Genomic DNA, 19,906 nt, shown 5'->3' with positions numbered 1-19,906 from the left:
TGAAAACACCAGTGTGTCCTTCTCTCTCTCGCCTCAGGTAATCACAGAATGGTTTGGAAGGGACCTTAAAGCTCATCTTGTTCCACTCCCCTGCCACGGGCAGACACCTTCCACTAACCCAGGTTGCTCCAAGCCTTGCCCAACCTGGCCTTCAACACTTCCAAGGATGCGGGATAAGGAACTTGCTGAGTAAATCACACCAGCAGCACAACACCCCAGCAAACTCCCAGCCCAGTACCTGGATGGGAATCCAGCTGCACTGATCCGGACGGTCTCCAGCACTCCACAGGCTCTCAGCTGCTGCACTGCCCTCTTTGGATCAAATCTGCAATTATATTTAGGACAGAGATTAACACAGCGAAAAGGAACCCACACTTTCAACCCACCTGATAGCGACTCTTGCAGAGACAGGAATTGTCTTCAGCTCTCATCATTAGAGTAGGGGTTGGATAAAACCATCTTCTGTACTTTTTAGTCCAGAGCCATTCCCTCACAAGTCCCAGTATAACTCATGCCTTGCTTTGGGAACACACTGCACAGATGTCACACATTTCCTCTCCATGTCACAAGTTGCTGTACTTTTCAAGTATAACAGGCTTTGCTACCACCCTGCTATCAATCTCTAGGGGTTTTCTTGGGATAAGATGACAGTCTGCTGCAATTAATTAGTCCCTACAGCCATAATCTACCCAGCTTTGTAAAGCAAAACAATTACAATACAGAAGGGAACAGGCTACCCCACCTCAAGCTGCCTGATGAACCAGACAGTACTACTTCTGCAGTTATAAGGTCCAGAAATCAAATTCAACAGCAAAATAAGTCTGATATATTCAACTCCATACCAAAACCAGGTCCCATGGATTTACAGACTACATTTACCAAGAACAGTGGTGCTCATGCTCCTGACTAACATCGAGGGGTTCCTGATTAATGCAAGGGGTTTGTGCCCTCCTCTTTTTAGCTGGCATCATCCCTTACCACTGGCATCTCATTTCCATCAGCAATTTGTGCCAAAAAACTTCATGACAACTTCCAGCTGAATACCTGGGCTGTGCTCTCTCTGGTTCCTGGCATGAGCCCACTCCCAGATCAGTCTATCTTTGCACAGAGTGAGTCCAGGTACCAGTGTCCTCCATTGCTGCTCCCTCCTTCCACCCCAACACAGAATGCACAACGAGGTCCCAGCTCTTCAGTCCTGGAAGATCCTGGAAGAGTTCCTTGGATCAAGCTTGGACTCATACAGTGCAGATGTACACAGCTGTGTGAGGTTTCCACAGCAAGGGTGAGAAGCAAAAGCTTCTCAGGTATCTGCTTGTCTCTCCCTGAAAGCCCAAAATATTTACACCCACAAGTCAAGACTACATGAATAATTCTGCCTGGTCTCTGCAGTACAAAAGCAGAATGGAAAACACTTCTCTTCTTCTCTGTGCTTTTTTAAATTCCCTGGACCTGTCAAGACTACCAGCAAGTTATTCGCTGCAACGCCACAAACACTGCGTAGGGTGAAAAATCAAGTCTGGGCTGTTACTCACTTCAAGGAAGAAACCACAAGGGTACAATTTCCATAACAATAAATAATAAACAGGACTGGCAGATCGACGGGGAAGCTTCAGACCTGGAAGATCCCAGGGCAATCTACGTCGTACACAAGGGAAACTCTCTCCAAAGCAGACAAGCCCTGCTCAGAGAAGGTGAAATGCAGTAACCAGAGAGGCTGCAGTTGTCTATCTGCAAAAACTCCAGCTATGGGCTAACACTGAAATAAAGAGCTTCAAAGTGGGACCATATGCACTATTAAAAACTTCTTTTCCTTGCCATGGCAGCTAGAAGCAACTGGCAGAAGGTTGCTTTTGGCCTGGAAACCCAAGTAAAAGATCACAAACCCTGCCCGAAACAGAATTTAAAAGGAAAATTGACAAAGAAACAACCTGAAGTCAGGCATTCCCCTTGCACATCTGCCTTTTGCGGTCTTCTCCATTAGGGATTAACCTCAGACACAGCCTGCAGCCAGATGCAGCAAATATCACTGCATGGTGCCAACGTTTCCTCCAGGACGGAAGTCTAACACCCCTCACCCTCATTATAGATCTTACGTTTTCACCAAGCTGTAAAGTAGGGATGGAAGTAATGCAGGGTGCAAGAAACCTGAGGAAATCAACCTCCTGTGTTTAAAAGCTGGGACAGCTATGGGGGCAGACCCATAGCTCAGGGCTTTAACCCATCAGAAGCTGAAAACCTCCGAAGATGGAAGTTGCACAATCCCTCTGGGCAGATTGTTTCATCGATAGACTGTCCTCAGGGAGAAAAAAAACATGTTTACCCATCCCCATTCTGAATCTCTCGTGTCAATTTGGGGCCATTGACTCCTGTCCTCCCACTGCACACCACTGTTAAGAGCATGGGTTTGTCTTCTTGGTAGCCCCTGTAAGTACTAAAAGGCTGCTATCAGGTCCTTTCTCTTCTCCAGGACAAACACCTCATTTTAGCAAAAAAATGTAATTCTCCTGTGAGTTGAAAAATGTTATGTTTTAGGAAGAGAAGACTTGTTTTCTCATTGAACAACAAACATAATGCTGAGTGTTCTGCATGCTACAAGATATCACTTCAGTGCTAACCTGGAGCAGTGCCACTGGTGTTTCACCTCACAGATGCCTCCCAGCACTGTGTATTTTTGAGTATGTGGCTCTGAAACACACAGTCCTTTACAGCCATCCCAGTATTCTCCAGACTCAAGTTTTACTATAAGCAAATAGACTTTAGAGGGTAAATCTGATGAGGAGCAGCTGAGGGAGCTGGGGGGGCTCAGCCTGGAGAAAAGGAGGCTCAGGGGGGACCTTCTGGCTCTGCAACTCCCTGACAGGAGGGGGGAGCTGGGGAAGTCAGGCTCTGCTCCCAGGGAACAAGGGACAAGACAAGGGGAAGCATCCTCAAGCTGTGCCAGGGGAGGTTCAGGTTGGTCATCAGAAGGAATTTCTTCATGGAAAGAGTGGTCAGGCCTTGGAAGGGGCTGCCCAGGGAGGTGGTGGAGTCCCCACTCCTGGAGGTGTCCAAGGAACAACTGGACATGGCGCTGGGGGACAAGGTGGGGGTCAGGCACAGATTGGACTCGATGGTCTGGGAGGGGCTTTTCCAACCTTAATGATTCTGTGACTTCCTTCAAGCCAAGCTCAGGATACAAATTCCTCAAGCTGGTGGCAGCAAGACCAATATTGACCAAGATTCTCATGTCAATTAAGCAATCCATGGCAGGTGAGGAGGGAAATCATCTCTTGCAGAACCCCCCAGTAGGAGACACCTGAACCAGAACCATTTTTGTGTGTTATTTTAGTTTATCCTTTGTTCTCAAAACCCTGAGCTTGGACAACTCTGACATTCACCAGACAGGGAACATCACATCAGACCAAGCCATCACTTAAACTGCCAGCAGACACTGGCAGAATTATCCTCTTATTATTTGCTACACATAACAGCTTAGAAGTACAACTGAGTTAATTCAGACAATTACTGCACCTTCCCCATCAGGAGCTTACACATTTGTGAAATTATATTAACTGTATCCTGAGCATCACATGAAAAACCGATGAAAAGTTAAAAGGTAAAGAAGTGAAGATGGATGGGCTGAAAGTATAGCAGAGTATGGACATGGAGTATTGGAAACACCCTTTGGAAAGGTGAAGACATTTCACCACGCAGAACATCCTTGACACTTTCACTACAGCAGTTCAGAAAATACTTCTGTGTTTTAGCTAAAGAAAACAATCAATCACAAAGTGCTACTCCTGAATTTCATTTAAATAGAAAAACACTGCAATAGGCAACAGGAGACTGAGGTGTGGCCCTAAGCATCTCCAGTACCTACAAAAAGGTACATGAAACAGATACAACAGAGTACAGGAGCTGCCATCCAAGCACAGGCAGCCAACAGAGCCTTCCCCAGAGCTGATAACTAATCATCTAAGGAATCAGCTAAATATAAACCCATGTCTGAACATCTTCTAACCATTAATACCCTTCACTTTGCTGTTTGCAGGGGAAGAAGAGTCAAGCCAGGAAGCTTCCTGGTGGATACATCTCCACCAGCACATTGTGACCAAAGGTGAGCCTGTTTACAGGTGCTTCACCCTCCTCTCAGGACACTGTTGGAGCTGTCTCTGCACCCTGAGGTTGCACTGTGCTCACTGGGAGCCCTCAGCCTGCGTTGGATCAGCTGGAGGGAAATGCCTCCCTGCTGATGGGTTACAATCATAAGCTGCTTTCTTAAAGGTCACCACCTGCAGTTTATGCCCTTAAAGGACATCACAACATGATCTATGAGGCTCCTACATGCTAACAGACAAGGGTTTTGGAGCTGAAGGGAACAAAACTGGGTACAAAGACACGACCAAGAGGTCAAGCAAGGCTAAAAGCTCTCTGCTCACAGCGCTTGCCGCTCACGATACGTCTCTGAACTACAGAGGAAGATCAAGACTGGCTTTTTGTTTCAGCTGTTCACTCACCTGGAAACCTGCCTGAAGTTGATACAAGTCACGTCTTTACTTTTTCCGCATTTATTTTGGAAGCACCAAGACGTTTTTGTTCATTTTGCAAGCCCACTACTTTTCTCTGCATTTTAATTTCTTCATCTTTTCACTGCTTAGAACCGTAACTATTTAAATCAAAGCAAGTCTAAGAAGAAATTGTACAAAGACCCTATTACTGCAAAGCAAGGATGCTCAGTATTATTAGCAGAGTATATCTATGAATTACTATAACCTGAATTAGTCTTCATTTCACAGGCACAAAACGCACATAACGAAACCCAAAAAAGTGACTCCAGCAAAATACTCCTGCAACCTTCCAGTTACAGGAACAACGTTACAAGGAGGGGGCAATGTCCCTAGCAAGGGGAAGGTCCCAAAGCACACTCTGTTGCTCTAAAGCTGAACATATCTTCTCGTGTGAAAGCCCACTTACTTAAAGGGCAGCTTCTCGTCGTTGGGTTTGATGCAGCGCACGTAGTGTGGGGTGGTGGCATTCAGGGTCTCCATCAGCAAATGCAGCGAATTGCGGAACTGGAAGAAAAAGCCACTCATTTTGAGGAGGGAGGAAGGTGATGCACCCCTGCAGCCCAAGCTGGCAGGTGCCACAGGGCACCAGCCCCTGGATGTGACCCAGCGTGAACCTCCCCGCCTGCCCAGCGCATTCAGCAACTGGTGGGTTGAGAACTTCCAGCTTAAGGTTCACGAGTAACAAGTGTTTGCTCAGGACTCTACACAGTTGGGTCTCTGAAATATCTCCAAGGGTGGAGACAGCACAACCTCTCTGGGCCCTTGTTGCACCATCTGACTGTCCACACAAGGGGAAAAACGCTCTTTTTCTGAAATTGTTTCAATTTATGAGTTCCATAGTACAGTGGGACACATTCTAGTGAATCACAGAGTGGTTCCACCCTCCTTAAACCTCTCAACTACTTCCAGTCATGACTATTCAAGCCTCCTCTTCCAGAGACACTGCTACAAGTCACCCAAAATGCAACAGCCGAACATGGGTCGTGGGAAAGTGCCTTTACATCCCCAACAGCTTTTCATTTATCTCTGACTCAAACTGAGGCAACAAGATCTTAACTGGATTCCCCTGTTGTTGACTGACTCACTCAAATCATACATTACCTGGTGTCCCACTGTTTTCTTGTGCTCCTTGTTGGCAGCTTTGATGGCTGGCCTGGCAGAACGGACGCTGATTTTGGATGTTCCCTTTCCCACGGGATTGACAGGCACACCACCCTTCTCTTCGTGGAATAAGTCTGCCACCATTGGATACTAAAACAAACAACAACACTTGAGCAACTCTGGATGTGCTCACTGGGGAATGAACCCACCCAAGTCATGTTGGTCAGGTCATTTTTCACCCATCTTAAACCTGGAAGGGGAAAAAGGGCAAGAAAAGTGAAAGCAAGAAGCATTGTCTACACAACCTACATCAGGACCATTGGGCATTCTGTCTCATAGTTCATCAGACTCTGAATGTGCAAAAAAAAGAGGCTGAAGTCTTGTCAAGACACAAAACCCCCTGAGTTTTGTGGGCTTGTTTTCAGAATACTCATCCAGCCCTGGCCTCATCAAGGATGCTGCCTGAACATCACACACCCCAGTAATGGGGTCTCCATGTGAGAAGGTCCCATCATGGCCTCAGAGGCACCCTTGCTTCTCTAACAATTAAAGATACACCAGCACTTCCTCACTAATTACCTGCCTATCAGCTGAACAAGCAAGGAACACCATTCCACAGCCCTGGATGCACCACATTTGGCTCCTCAGATCTCTAAAGTCTGGGATTTCTGGCAAGCCAGCAGCAATATTTCCACTTCATAAACAGGAGAACAGGTGAGCTGGCAAATGCACTTAATTTCTTTTTTTTAATTATTATTATTTAAGGAGTAGGATATTCAAATTTGCATTAGATTGGGGAACTTGAATATTAAGCAAGCCACCTTAAATCTGGCATGGTTAGCAGGGCTGTTAAATTTTCACATCTTGGACTCCAGGACAGTGCCTGCTAAGGATCTGCTTCATACTCAGTTTTTATTTTGATCTCTGGGGCTCACTCAACTCCTACCAGAACAAAGGCTCTCACCTTCTTTGCCTGACCCTCTATCCCCAAAAAAGAGACATCCTGACAGCTGTTGTACTTGGATGACACGTCACTGCCTTGCATGCTTTGACTCCTGGAAACTTGGGATGTCTGGATGGCATAGGCTTGATACTGTAAGATATCCAACACGGGCTCTGCATCACTATCTCACACTTCACAATTTGGTAAAACCCCTGTCTGTAATTTTGGATTTTTAAATATCCTCTGAACACATAGCTGGAAGTGCCATCCACTTGCTAATCAGTAACAGCATTGCTTATTCCTGGAGAAGGATCTCAGAGCTGAGCTTTCAGCTCACCTAATGCAACGCTGGGATCATCCTTAGCAGCCCAGGATCTATTCCACAGGTGCTGGGGGATAAGCAAGAAGGACAGATCCCTCCTTCCCAACTGGCAGAGCCAAAACCATCAGTGCATTATTCATAATTACAAAGGAACTGGAGTACAATACCAATGCAGCATACCTGTATGCTCTCCTCTCCATCAGTAGTCAAATCAGTTTCCCTAATTCAAAGAACATCAACTCTCAACTGTTTTAGCTGACCAGCACTAACAGAACTAATTAGCTGCTCTATAAAGTTTCTTTCACTGTCCTGTTGATGGCATTAATTGCATTCTAATTAGCAGAAGGCAGTTCTGCCTTGGTGGGAGTGCTTCACCAGAGATGTGGTTGTTGATGGAGAGGTGTTTAGGTCCTTGCTGTGTTAAACTGAGTGTTCCCCCTTGCCCTCCACATAGATTTGGTGGGAATACAAACAAGAAAGCAGTGAATACTGTATGCAGGCCTGGTCCTGAGGACAGGACAAAGTCCTCACAGCACAGCCTTTTGCCGCACAAATTTAAGTTTTAATCAAACTAGCACATATAAGCAGCAGACTCAGCACTGCCACTGCTACTCTCTTCGGTTCAGAGAGACCAGGTTGCTTTTTGCAGCAAAAGAAAATTGGTTTTATTTGTTTATAGCCCTGGGAGGCACATGGCAGTCAAGAGGCAAAAAAAAAAAAAATCAAACAAAAAAACAGGATAACACAATCTGCTGGCAAACAGGGGTTAGGGAAACCAAGAGCAGATCATCAGCTTTTAGAGGCTTTTCAGGAGGAAGGTGAGGATGCTCCTGCTGTTCTTTTTCCTGGGACAGCACAGCATAAGCACAGGCTGATAACAGTCACTGCCCCCATGTCACTAAAGAAATGGCTTAAAGGCAGAAATTCTTCAAACTATCTCCCAAATGTTCTCAGAGCCAAGTGCACTTGAGAGTGTTTTGTGCTGGATCAGAGAAGCTGTGGCTGACCCATCCCTGGGAATGTCCAAGGCCAGGCTGGAGAGGGCTTGGAGCAACCAGGTCTAGTGGAAGGTGTCCCTGCCCATGGCAGGGGTTTGGAACGAGATGGTGATTAAGGTCCATTCCAACCCAAACCATTCTGTGATTCCATGATCACAAATGCAATGTTGGTGTCGCCTACAAAGCTGCCACTGTGAAGCCACAAGGTCCTAACACCTGACCCCAAGGACCCCTAGTTTGCAGGACGGGTAAACTCAAATCTTGGGTCCCAAGACATTCACATTCATTTTTTACGGTTTGATTTGTTTGGGGTTTTTTTAGGTCAAGCAAACTAGTTGCAAGGAGCAGGGTTTGGTGGTTTTTTCAGCTATTAAATGAAAGTCCAGCCTGCTCTGGTATTATATCATAGTCCCTGTATAGGACAGAGAGACCTATTTCACCATTTTTTAAAAATCTCTTATTTTCACAGAGGGAGTTCCAGGGTCCCCAACACTCTACAACAATAGATCACATCTCTCCTCTGCAACCAAGTCAAACAGAAATCCCTACCAGACACTGCCAGTTCTGCAGCACTGATTTCAACAGCAAGTTCAGCACTGGCTAAATAATTCATCATACAGCATCAATTATTCCTGGAGGCTACCCGGCATTTCTAATAAGCTCTAATCATGCCCAGATTTTGCCCTGAGAAGCTTCCTGAACATGCAGAGATCTTGATTTGGGCATTATTAACGTCCAGCTTCACAGTTATTAGTCTCACAACTACCCCCACGGATGAGAAATTTGCTCATTCTCTCATCTTCATATGAATTCCTGGTGGGGACACAGGGCAAGCCACTGACAACAGTCAAATAGTTTCCCATCCTCATCTCAGAACTTTGACAGGAAAAAGCTCCTGCTTAAAATGCTTCTAAAACCACTATTTCCTCCACTTCCCCTCACCCCACTCCTTCTTTAGGGTGCCTTTGGAAGGTGACAGCCAGAAGTAAACCCAAGGGAGGGTGGCACAAAGAGAGGTCTGGATACGTGACACATTTGCTTGCAATATGCAGGGGGGTCCAGAATCTGTAATGCAAAAAAACCCCAAAACCAATTTAACATACTGGCCCATGCTGTGGCAGGCTTTGAAAAGTTTTGTAGAAAAGCAGATACATTCCTTCCCTAAACCATGCACAAGGTTTGGTGGGACAGCAGTGCCCCAAAGTCATGCAGCCTTTATTTTGGATGCAGGATGCAGGTGTTGGACTTTGCAGGGCTGGGTTTTCATTCTAACTCTTTAATAAAAGCTGCCCCTGGAAGGGATGAGGCTGTCTATGAAGTTTCAGCTCATTAATTGACAATGAAAGACTCAAGGCTGCAGGGAAGAACTTTTGGTCTGGTTTTAAAACAGCAAGTATTTGAAATTCCTTAGATGTCCGTGCTATTGACACCTTTAACCCAATCCCCCCAAGTGCTCACGGAGACAAGCGTGTGGTACTGGAAGTCAGTGTAAAATCTGCTCAATTTATACATAGAGCTGTGAAGTGTCCAACCTGAAGCCCATTGCCAAATGCCCTTTCACTGCAGACAGGACCCACACCAAAGCCTGCAGAGCCCCACAGCTACTGCTCTTCTGCTTCCAACATCCCACCAAACCCCCAGCCCACAGAAATACCAGAGATTTTTAACACTGAGAGCCAAAATGCTCTTTAGCAGGAGACCTGGTATTCAAAGTCAGTCAATACACCCCTGCTGGCACTTGAAGCAATGAGATGTTGACAAGTTGTTTGTACAACACTCAAGAGAAGAAAGGCACAAGGCACGAAATCTTGCGACACAGGAGTGGCAGCATGATCACGAATATGAGTTGATTTGTTAAAACTGTGTACTGGCAGTGGTGTAAAACAGCTCCACAGCAGCTGGGATGCCTCAGAGTTTGGGTAACATTTCCAGTGTTGTGTATTAACCCTATCTTTTGCATACTAATTATTTAATTAGAAGACACAGGGACATGTATGATAGACTACAGCTAAGACAAACAGCGATTTTCATATGGAAGGGTGATAGGGTCATCAAAGCTACCCACAATATACAGACTACACTGCTGACCATGGCTTTTAACCCCAGGATCACCTTACTTTTGAGCAACCTAGTCCAGTGGAAGGTATACTTGCCCATGGCAGGGGGTTGGAACAAGATGATCTCTAAGGTGCCTTCCAATCAAAACCGTTCTGTGATTCTATGATAACACCTTCAGTGCCAGCTGATGAGTGGGGAGCTCCAAGCAAGAGTTAAGTGGGATATACAATGCCCAGTAACTAGCTGTTCCTAATTTTGGTTCTTGGTGACCAAAAAAGAAGAGGATCAGCAGGTTTGGAAACGATTTTTGTGATGACAGGATACCAACACCAGGGTGAAAGAACATGTATAACCACACGTACCCACACATGGGTGTGACTATAGCCCCCAGCACTCTCCTCTACCCCCTTCCTCCCTCCTCCACATCCCATGTATTTGCCTCTTTTGCTGCTGTTACATGTTCACATACCCAACATGCTGTGGCATGGCACAGGAACACACAATTTAGCTCCAACCAGGACCACTGCCATGATTTACTGCTTTTACCTTGCTGGCTTTCAGGATGCTGATCTGCTCCTCATACACGGTGTCCCTGTTCTTCTCCAGAAATCCCTCACTCTGGTATTCCACCTAGCAGGAGACAAAAGGAAGCTCAGAGGGTAAAGTCAAACCACAGAGGGACAAGGTGCTCCCACCGCTCCCCTGCTATCCAGAGTTCACCCGAAAAACCTGAGAGAGGGAAAGGGGAGAACAACTGGAATTTAAAGGTCACTTTTAAATCAGAAGACGTGAATCTGAATAAAAGCAAAACCCTTGCTGCAAACGCAGACTGTTTCTTAGTCATTGAATTGCTCTGTATGGAAACCAGAAGGAAAAAAAAATGCAAAGTTCATCAGTAACTCTACAAGCTCTTTTGTTCATTCCTCATCTTCTTGCAAGCTAATCAATAAACCTCAAAAGATGTCTTGGCTATGGCTCTTGTAGGTCTCTTAGTTTTTGACATTGCAGAGGGTTGGGATGCAAAGGAACTTAGAAAAACATTCTTTAAAGCATACTTTAGAGAGGACAGAAGAAAATTTCATTTTTTACATTTGAAGTTGGCTGAAATAACTGACCACAAAAAAAAAAGGGGGGGGAAAACTTGCAGAGAGATATTGATTGTGAGGGATACAAGTGCAAAACCAAATGCCTAAGGAAAGGTGAGTACCAACCTTTGCCATGAAAAGTGCCTCTCACATCCAGGGCAAATCTGGTTAGGAGAAGCACCTGTATGGCAGCAAAGCACCTGCTTGTTGTCTGGCTCCTCAGACACATCCCTGGTCTTTTTTTTCTTTTTCCCAACAAATGGGTCTTTGGGATAACTGCAGGCTTTTGAGATTGTCATTTGCTGTGAGTGACACCTGTCACATCAGGGTTTTGATGAAGTTGGAGCCCATGGAGATGCCCCTACAGCTCCAGACACTGGGATTTGGTTTAGTTTAGTCCCACAGCTGGCATCTTCTCCCTCAGAAAGGTGGGATCAGAGAGGATCACCTCTCACCTCCTCCCCACACTGTGCCTCACTGACACTCGCAGCTCCTGCCCTTCAGAAGTAATTCCCTTTTCCAACACATTTTGTGTCAAGCTGCCCTTACAGAAATTCATTTCGCCGCAGCTTTGAAAAAGAGGATTTTACTCTCCTCTAGAAACCACGACAATTTACAGCTTATAGCAACAGTTCTGAGGCTGAAGTCCTCGGAGCTGACCTAGACTCGAGCACCGAGCCGAGATATCTGCCACCCAGGCACCCCTGTCACCGAAAAGCAGCTCGCTGGGGCTGTGAACCAATATTCCCTCATGTGGCTGTTTATTTCCCTTCCGTGCACTTCCCGTTTCCAGCCCTGGGTACCTTATCAGCGAAGTGCAGGATGATGAAGGAGGTGTTGGACATGCGGGGCTTCTGGAAGTGCTGGCTGGAGCCGTGGCGGTCGTACAGCTTCTGTGCCCAGTTCTGGTCAGTGCCCCTGGGAACCTGCAAGGTGGGAAGATGCACCAGTTCTAGGAGCGTGTGCTACTCTATTTTCCTGTATACTCCTGACAAACGCACTAAAATTTCACTGCCAGTGAAAAAACACCCAAATACTGGTTCTGTTCCAACAGCCAGAGCTGCTCTTGCAGGAAAAAAAACCCCAAAGATTAAGGGAGTATTTTTACACTTAAGTTACATTAGTTACTCAGGAACCAGCATTATTTTTTTAGTGCTGTTTTTGGTGAATGAATACTTCCAGAAACTGCCACCTGAGAAAACATCCGGGAAGTTCTGGTTTATCTCATTTAAAATAATAATAGCAGTACAATAACAATTCTTAGATACTAAAATTAAATAATACTAAAATCGTAACTCTTAAGAAATCTCTGCCTTTTTGGGATCACTTGGATTCCAATCCCATGATGTTTTAACCCCAGTTACACACAGGGCTGGGACTTCAGACCCACATACCTGTCCTGCTACAGCCGAATGATTGCCATGTCCCCTTCCCACACATCCAAATCTCCTGAGCCACGGATGTCCTGGATACCAAACCCTCCCTCTGCCTTCTATTTAGACTGAAATCAGGACGCAAAATTTGAAAAAATTTGGCCACGGTACAGCAAGATATCAGGTGTTGCCCAAGAAATTGCTTTGGTAGAATAGGGCAGAGAATGGAGAAATCCTAAAAAACTGCAATGACTTAAAAGAACACCTCACAGCACTACCTGGGCTACTGTTCACACATTAACAGTTAAAGAATGCTTGAGCTTACCATCCTCCCCAGCATCTGCAGTTTTTACCCACTAAATAATGGTAAAATTAAGTTAATGCAATATACTGTCAAGATCAGGGAAATTTTGTTTTGTTTTGTTATTTTCTAAGCACATACAGCTGTATAGCAGCATATAAAAATATGCTGTGATTTCTAATATTAAATACATCATTACACTTCCCATACAGACTCATTCTTCCAGGATATATTTAGGTCCTTCTCTGCTAACCAGCCAAAAGCCCAAAAACTTTACAGAAAAACATAAGGGCGTTCGAGGAAAGCACCTAGCTGTAAATGTATTTTATTTTGTACTTTTCTAGCCCAACGAGCTCGACACAAAACAAAATTCTTGAAAATCAAAGGAAACAAGGAGTGAAATTGTTGCTCTTGAGGGCTGAAGAGCCACAGCTGATGGGTTCATCCCATGGATCACTGCCAGTAGGGCACATATACACACACAAGTTTTAACAGAAAATGACTGACTGGATAATTTAGGTTAGAAAAAGAGAAGAGCTGGAAGAGAAGTGTTAGGCAATATTTAAAATTGGATGGGACAAAAGCCTAGAAACCACAGAATAACTGTGCAGCATCAGGCAGAGCTCTGGATCATCCATCAGGACTTTACATAGATCTTTATATGAAAAATGACAGAGGAAATAGGGGCAGCAAACAGTGAGAAGGAAACCTCAAGACAGTTGAGGAACGCTTCTCAGCCTTTGATTTCATGACAGCAAACCAAAACACACCAGAAGGGCTCTGGACACTGGGATAAGCATCTCCTGCCTATCCCCCAGTAAGGGGGGTGAATTAAATGCAGCAGCCACTCATGCATGCCATGCTACCCCAGATTTATTTATATTTCACAGGTTTTAAGTGTAGCCAATTATGGACACGCATAGAAATAACAGAGAGCATATATAAATATTAAAATGGCACTTAGTTATGCAATTATATACATGTTTTATTTATGCCAGATAGGCTTGCATGTTTAAACTACAGGGTTATATAAATGCAGATGGGTTTCTTTTCATCAGTTATATTTAATATTTATATGTAAAAGACATTCTTTCTGGAGCTATCATTAGGTGCCTCCTGCTCAGGACTAAGCCACAGGTGCAGAGCAGGAGCACCTGAGCCGTGGGATGCTGCAGAGAGCAGATTTACCCTGCACCAGCTCTCTTCTAGGCCATCCACTTTGCTGAAAAACCTGCTTATCTCAGAGCTGAACTTCAAAGGCCTCGCTCCTGCCTCCCAGAAAGAGGGTTTTGCCCTACCCTGCTCACTGTCCTGCAGCCAGAGTATTTTTAGCTGCCTGAGGAGCACCTGACTGGGACCAAGTTCCAGAGATAAAAACTAACAGGGCCATTATCTGCACTGTTATAACAGCTTTTGGTATTAGCTTGGCAGTTTAAGGCCTTTAGAGCCACGGAGAAAGTTATTTAGAGACTATCTCATCTCTTTTTTAGGGGCTGGGGAAGACGAAAAGCGACTGCCTTGCAAGTTTTGCATGGAATCTTTAAACAAGGTAAAACTTACACCAGGAACAGCACACAAGGTCAGCTCTTCTGCTCATCCTCCTTGTCGTGCCTCTGTCACTCCTCACAAAATGGGTGGGACAGTGTGTAATCCCTCCATACACTGTCCTCTGAGCTGTCAGGAGCTACTGCAACTGAAATCAAACCCACCCAGCACGGACAGGGTCACCCCACAGGCTCAAGTCTGCCCATTTTGCAACCTGGGATAGTGGGAGGTCATGCCCCTCCATGGCAGGGGATTGGAAAGAGGTGGTCTTTAAGGTCCCAACCCAAACCATTCTGAGATTCTAAAATTCAAACCTAATGATCTAAAAGTGAACCCCCTGAAAGTCATTTACATATTATTTCTTTTGTCCTTAGCTCCAGTACAAGTTAAAGCCTGAAAAAAGCCTGGGCTTCCTCTGCACTCCAGAGCCACGTTCCAGTGCAAGTGATGTGCCTGACTTTAAAGTCATCAAAGCTGACAGCATGACATGGGGGAGGTTGTTCTGCCATCGGATCGGGCGGCCCGCCCGAAAGGAAAGCCCAGAGGTCCAACCTCTGCCCGTGGAGCAGAAATCCCCCTGGACAGGACAGGGCAGCACAGGAAGGCAATGTGCTCATTTCTGATGCTCAAAAAACTAACGAGTCCAGACAAGGAAAACACATTTGCTCAGATACCCGAGTTCACAGCGACGCGCGGAGACAAGCAGGATCGAAAACCAGTCAGCCAGAAACAGACTTCAGAGTTTCTGGCACTTGACAGAAGGACATGGGAAAGGTTAAAGAGCATCTTTTGAACAACACTAGAAAATGCATTTGGCACATTAACAGCATAACACAATGGCAACGTGCCATAAAACACAAAACAGAGCCACAAAAGAAGAGCTCAAGAACGTGAGGGAGTCTGTGGGTTTGGTGAGAAACATCCCCCTTTGGCAGCCTCGGGGTCAGGCTGCTCCTCAGCAGAAAGGATTTCACCAAGATCCCTAACAAATCTTGGACAATTGTTCTGCAAAATCTTGTTCTGCAATTGACACATGAACCCTTCCAACCAGCCTGTTCTTGACAGAACCCTTTTCAATGCATTCCATGCTAACAGACAGGGTTTTTTTTTCATTAACTTTTCATTCCCACTACCATCCCAACAGCACAGGCAAAAGCATGAAAGCAGTGAGGCTGCAGGACACCTTACAGAGAAACTTGGGCATTCAGAGCAATCTCTGACTGTACTCCCAAATCACATAATCACAGAGTGTCCTGAGCTGGAATGGACCGACAAGGATCATCAACTCCAACTCCTGGCCCTGCCCAGGACCACCCAAGAATCACCCCACGTCCCTGAAAGCCATGTCCAAGGCACTTGGGAAGCATGTGGAAGACAAGCAGCACTCCCACTGGGCAAGCAGTTTCAGCCCCAAAAAGCAGGACAGCTTATCCAACTTTGACTCAGAGACTTCACTGCATTTCTCAGAGAGCTTTCCGTTTCCTCTGAAGATAATTAAGGTCTCTTGAAAAACCAACCCCAGCTGGCTGCACCTCTCCAGAGAGTGCAAGTCACTCTTCACACATCCCCTCAAACCTCCAAACCTTTGAAGTCTTCCTAAGAAGAGTGTTGCCCCCTCCACCAAAGTAATTTCCTTCACAACTAGTGCGACCATAACCTAAATGCATTCCAGACATCCAAGTAACCCTCTCACAGCTGGATTTTCAGAAGACAGACTCCCTCTTTCATGTGCATTTCTTCTGACAGGCTCTACGTTCATCTCCTTGCTCCCCTCAAGGACTTTGCTCTCATCCCAAATTATTTCCCACCACCTCACTTTGTCCCGCGGTGACTCCACGCACACTTCACATCCCTCCACAGGGAGGTTCTCCTGGATGCCCTTCTGCCCTTTCCCATCTCTTCAGGGTCATCAGTCTGTGCTTGAGCGCTTCAACATCATGCCATCGTGGTGCATGGGACATGAACTCTTGCTGTTCCTCTGACACTTTTTTAGGCCAAAGCAAAACCAAGAGATTCCAAAAGCTCCAGGGAGACAAAACTCCAGTGCAGGAAACATGGAAAAGGCACTTCAAGAACTCCACAGTCACTCAGCAGAGGACACAGGTCACAGTCCATGGAGATTATAAGGATTCCTGGGCAGACCAAGGGTGTAACTGGAGGTAGGAACAAATGAGCTCCAGAGGCCACCTCCAACCTTAACGATTCTACAACAGCTTCCAAATCCTAAGATTTCAAAGCTGTTTAAAAAAAAACCCCAAACATAAATATCTACCTCCTGGAGAGGGATTTTTCACGAAGGCATGAAGTGACAGAACAAGGGGGAATGGCTCCACACTGCCAGAGGGCAGGCTTAGATGGGATATTGGGAAGAAAGTCTTCCCTGTGAGGCCCTGGCACAGGTTGCCCAAAGAAGCTGTGGCTGCCCCATCCCTGGAAGTGTCCAAGGCCAGGTTGGATGGGGCTTGGAGCAACCTGGGCTGGTGGAAGATGTCCCTGCCCACGGCAGGGTGGTAGAACTGGATGAGCTCTAAGGTCCCTTCCAACTCAAACCATTCTATGATTCTATATCTTAAAATCTTTTTTAAGAACTAAGGCTTTTCTCATTTGCTTTCATGAGACAAGTTTAGTCCTTAACACTCCAATCTCAGTTCAAGAGTCCTCTCTTTCATTGCTGATTCCTGTTTCAATTTTTCTCTGAACAGGGACAAGACTCTCATATGACCTTCACTAGCTGAACTGCTTCAGCACGTTCCCAGCCACCTCCTCCCCATCCACACACTAAAGATTAAAAAAAAAAAAAAATCCATACTGTGAAACAAGAACATTAGTGACAAACCCTCTGCATTTGTGCTAGTGAGTCATTATGTAGCCAGGATCCCCTCGATGCCCTTTCAAGTCCCAGAGTACATTTATCCACCACCCTGTGTCCTAACGAGGTGATGTGCAATTACCCTATTGTGGTCCCACCCTGAGAGGTGAAACACTTCCATGGGGGTAAAGGTTTTCATCCATAAACTGGTGCTTTCAGTTGACAGGTTTTGCTGAAATTTTCATAAAACTGAAGAACACTTCCATGTTATTATAAAAGAGGTGATTACAGGGCCTATAATAAGGGCCTCTGACTAATGACAGCATCCCCCACTGACAGGTAAATAATCAGAGAATTGACATTTTATGTGGGGGGAGAATAGATCTCATGATTCGTTTTTGGGGGTTTTTTTGGTAAAAAAATAAGCACAGACAAAAAACAATAGTACCAGGCAGATCTGCAGCAAAGTTGCCCACATTAGTAGTGGTGCATGGGAGTTGCTCTGTCTAATGCAATGTCACCAGCAGCAACCAGTGCCACGTGCCCCAGAGAGGAGCCTAGGGTGTTACTCCCAACAAGACACAAGGGTAATTTCATTTAAGATCCTCAAAGTTATCCAGGAGACAGTTTGAGACTGAAAAATTTAGCAGGCCTAATAGCACAGACACCAGAAGAAATGGTACTGAATATCAAGCAAACACTCTGACCTCCTTCCGAGCCAGCTCTGGCTGAGGTGCTATTTTTAAGGACATCAAATTAAGTTTAATTTGTTCTCATTTTTAAGGAGTATTCCTGAGAGAAGATTTGAAAAGTCAAAGTCCCAACTCTGGCTCATCACAAGGAGACAGATGGAGTGTCTGTACCCCAGCTGAGCTGGGGATGTGCAGGCTGGGACAGCCCCATCGTGCCTGGGAAGGCAAACGCTTGACAGGTCACCCTCTTCCCAGACAAGGACAGGTCACACACCTCCTTAAATCCATCCCAGCAGGGGCATTAGTCTAAATAATGGATCCAAAACCTTTCTTTCTGATGCAACATGATATTCCTGTTCTCGGGCCACCAGATCTGTCCTCTACTCATGGATCCCACAGAGCCAACAGGAATTCCTTGTGTCCTTATCACCTTGGCTATCCTGGCCAGGGCCCCTTCCCTACTTCAGCTCTCTCACCACCCTTTGTCTCATCCCTCCCTGCCTTTGTTCAAAAATGCTCAAAGATCTTCCACAACCAGTACAACGTTTCCAGTCACAGAATATATCCAAGTCTCAATGGAAACTCCTCCCAAAGGACAACTTGCTGGATCACACCATAGCAAAACCAGTCTGAGGCTCCTCAGGGCAGGTACATCCAGCAGGAAGGCTGTTCCCATCCCCTTCCAAAAAAAAAAAAGACCTTCAAAACAGGCATCCCAGCTTCTCAAGAAAATCTCCCATCTGACCCTTCTTGTTCCTAGGTATATTTGGTAATTCATGACTGAACAAGGAGTGAATAAGAAGTCCAACCTTTCTTATGGATTCTCATGAAGGTCTGCCATTCTGGCCTTTCTTAACTTTTAAACAAGATTTAGTTTTGGCCAGTATGAGAGACAGAGATAGAGAGAGTGCAAAAGAGAGCAAACTCCTCTCCAACACTGCAAGTCTCTGAAGTCTGCGCACTGAATGCAATCAGCTTCACCCCCAAATAGCTACTGCAAGAGGACTCAGATTTCCCTTGAGACAAAATAAGGCTTGAGGCAAGGAGGAACTCCAGCTCCTGGATAACACCAAAGCAATCAAGTCTGGAGCAATGGCTATTCCTAACTACAGCCAGGCCAGAAACATCAGCACTGGCAGCACATGGTGAGATCAGGCACCAGGCTGGTAGCAAACACCTGCCAAGGAGGCTCTGGAGTGTTCTAAAGCAAAGCAAATGCCAACAGCCTACCCTTGCCACAGGCACCCCAGCAACACACATGAAGGAGGTTTTTACCCTCTTGCAAGATGCCTCAGGTTAAAGCCTATTATTTAACCTTTTAGAAAAACACCTTTTACCTTGCACTCTTCATCCAGCAGGTCCAGGATCCCAAGTTTGGCCTCTATAAGGTCTATGCAGGGCTGGTTATCGTAGAAATCTATGAGAGTCCAAGGGATTCCCTCCTTCATGTACTCTTCTTGCTCCAGTTTAAACACGTGCTGAGAGTGGAAGAACAGCGGAGTTACTGGCCGTGACCCCAGCCAGCCCCTTCCACATCCACCCCCCTGTCCCCTCTGGAGTGCAGTATTCCACGAGAACATCCAGAAGCCGTAGAGGCTTTAGGTGCCCTCACATTCAGCCTATGCAGGCTCTGCCATCTACACAATTTAGCTTCTGGCAAGGAAAATAAAAGCATTACACTCGGAAACCACTCCCTGCCACGGGGCAGGGGAAAATAAGGCTTTAAATGACTTTCACTAGAAAATGACTGAAGCTGTCACTACATTGAGGTGGAAGCCATATATTGAAGTGGCAATGACACATATATCTCTTGGGCTGACAAAAATCCCCCTCTGCTTTATTGCTCTGCTGATTAAAGCAACAACCTGCAGCAGGAGCTCAGCCAGGGCTAAGAGTGCATCCCCCCATCTGCTTCACAAAGAGCACCCATCATCCTAGAATGGATATCAGCAGCAGCATCTGACTAAATCAGGGACACCTCTATTGCAGCCTCTTATTCAAAAAAACGGATAATAAAAAAAAAAAAAAAAAAAAGCCTCTGTGTGGCTTACGTATCTCAGAACTCTGCCCAAGCAGATAAATTGTCTCTGGCCATTTCTGAGATACTCCAAAGCATATTAAAAATGATTTTT

At 45.7% G+C, this 19,906-nt stretch overlaps 1 protein-coding gene across 4 annotated transcripts in view; it reads right to left on the bottom strand.

Moving 5' to 3' along the window:
• Positions 1-19,906, bottom strand: part of MYO5B (myosin VB) — a 144,219-nt gene that overhangs the window by 57,370 nt on the left and 66,943 nt on the right. For all 4 annotated transcript variants that reach the window (XM_064642283.1, XM_064642285.1, XM_064642284.1 and 1 more), the window contains exons 12-17: positions 19,112-19,252; positions 11,858-11,980; positions 10,516-10,599; positions 5,649-5,798; positions 4,954-5,051; positions 239-325 (exon numbers count right to left, since the gene is read on the bottom strand). In XM_064642283.1, the coding sequence (XP_064498353.1) occupies positions 239-325; positions 4,954-5,051; positions 5,649-5,798; positions 10,516-10,599; positions 11,858-11,980; positions 19,112-19,252 (683 nt within the window). The remainder of the gene's footprint in view (positions 1-238; positions 326-4,953; positions 5,052-5,648; positions 5,799-10,515; positions 10,600-11,857; positions 11,981-19,111; positions 19,253-19,906) is intronic.

This window comes from Pseudopipra pipra, chromosome Z, assembly GCF_036250125.1.
Source record: "Pseudopipra pipra isolate bDixPip1 chromosome Z, bDixPip1.hap1, whole genome shotgun sequence".
Lineage (NCBI taxonomy): Eukaryota > Metazoa > Chordata > Aves > Passeriformes > Pipridae > Pseudopipra > Pseudopipra pipra.
The sequence above is the reverse complement of the archived record's forward strand: the minus strand, read 5'-3'. Positions and strand labels throughout refer to the sequence as shown.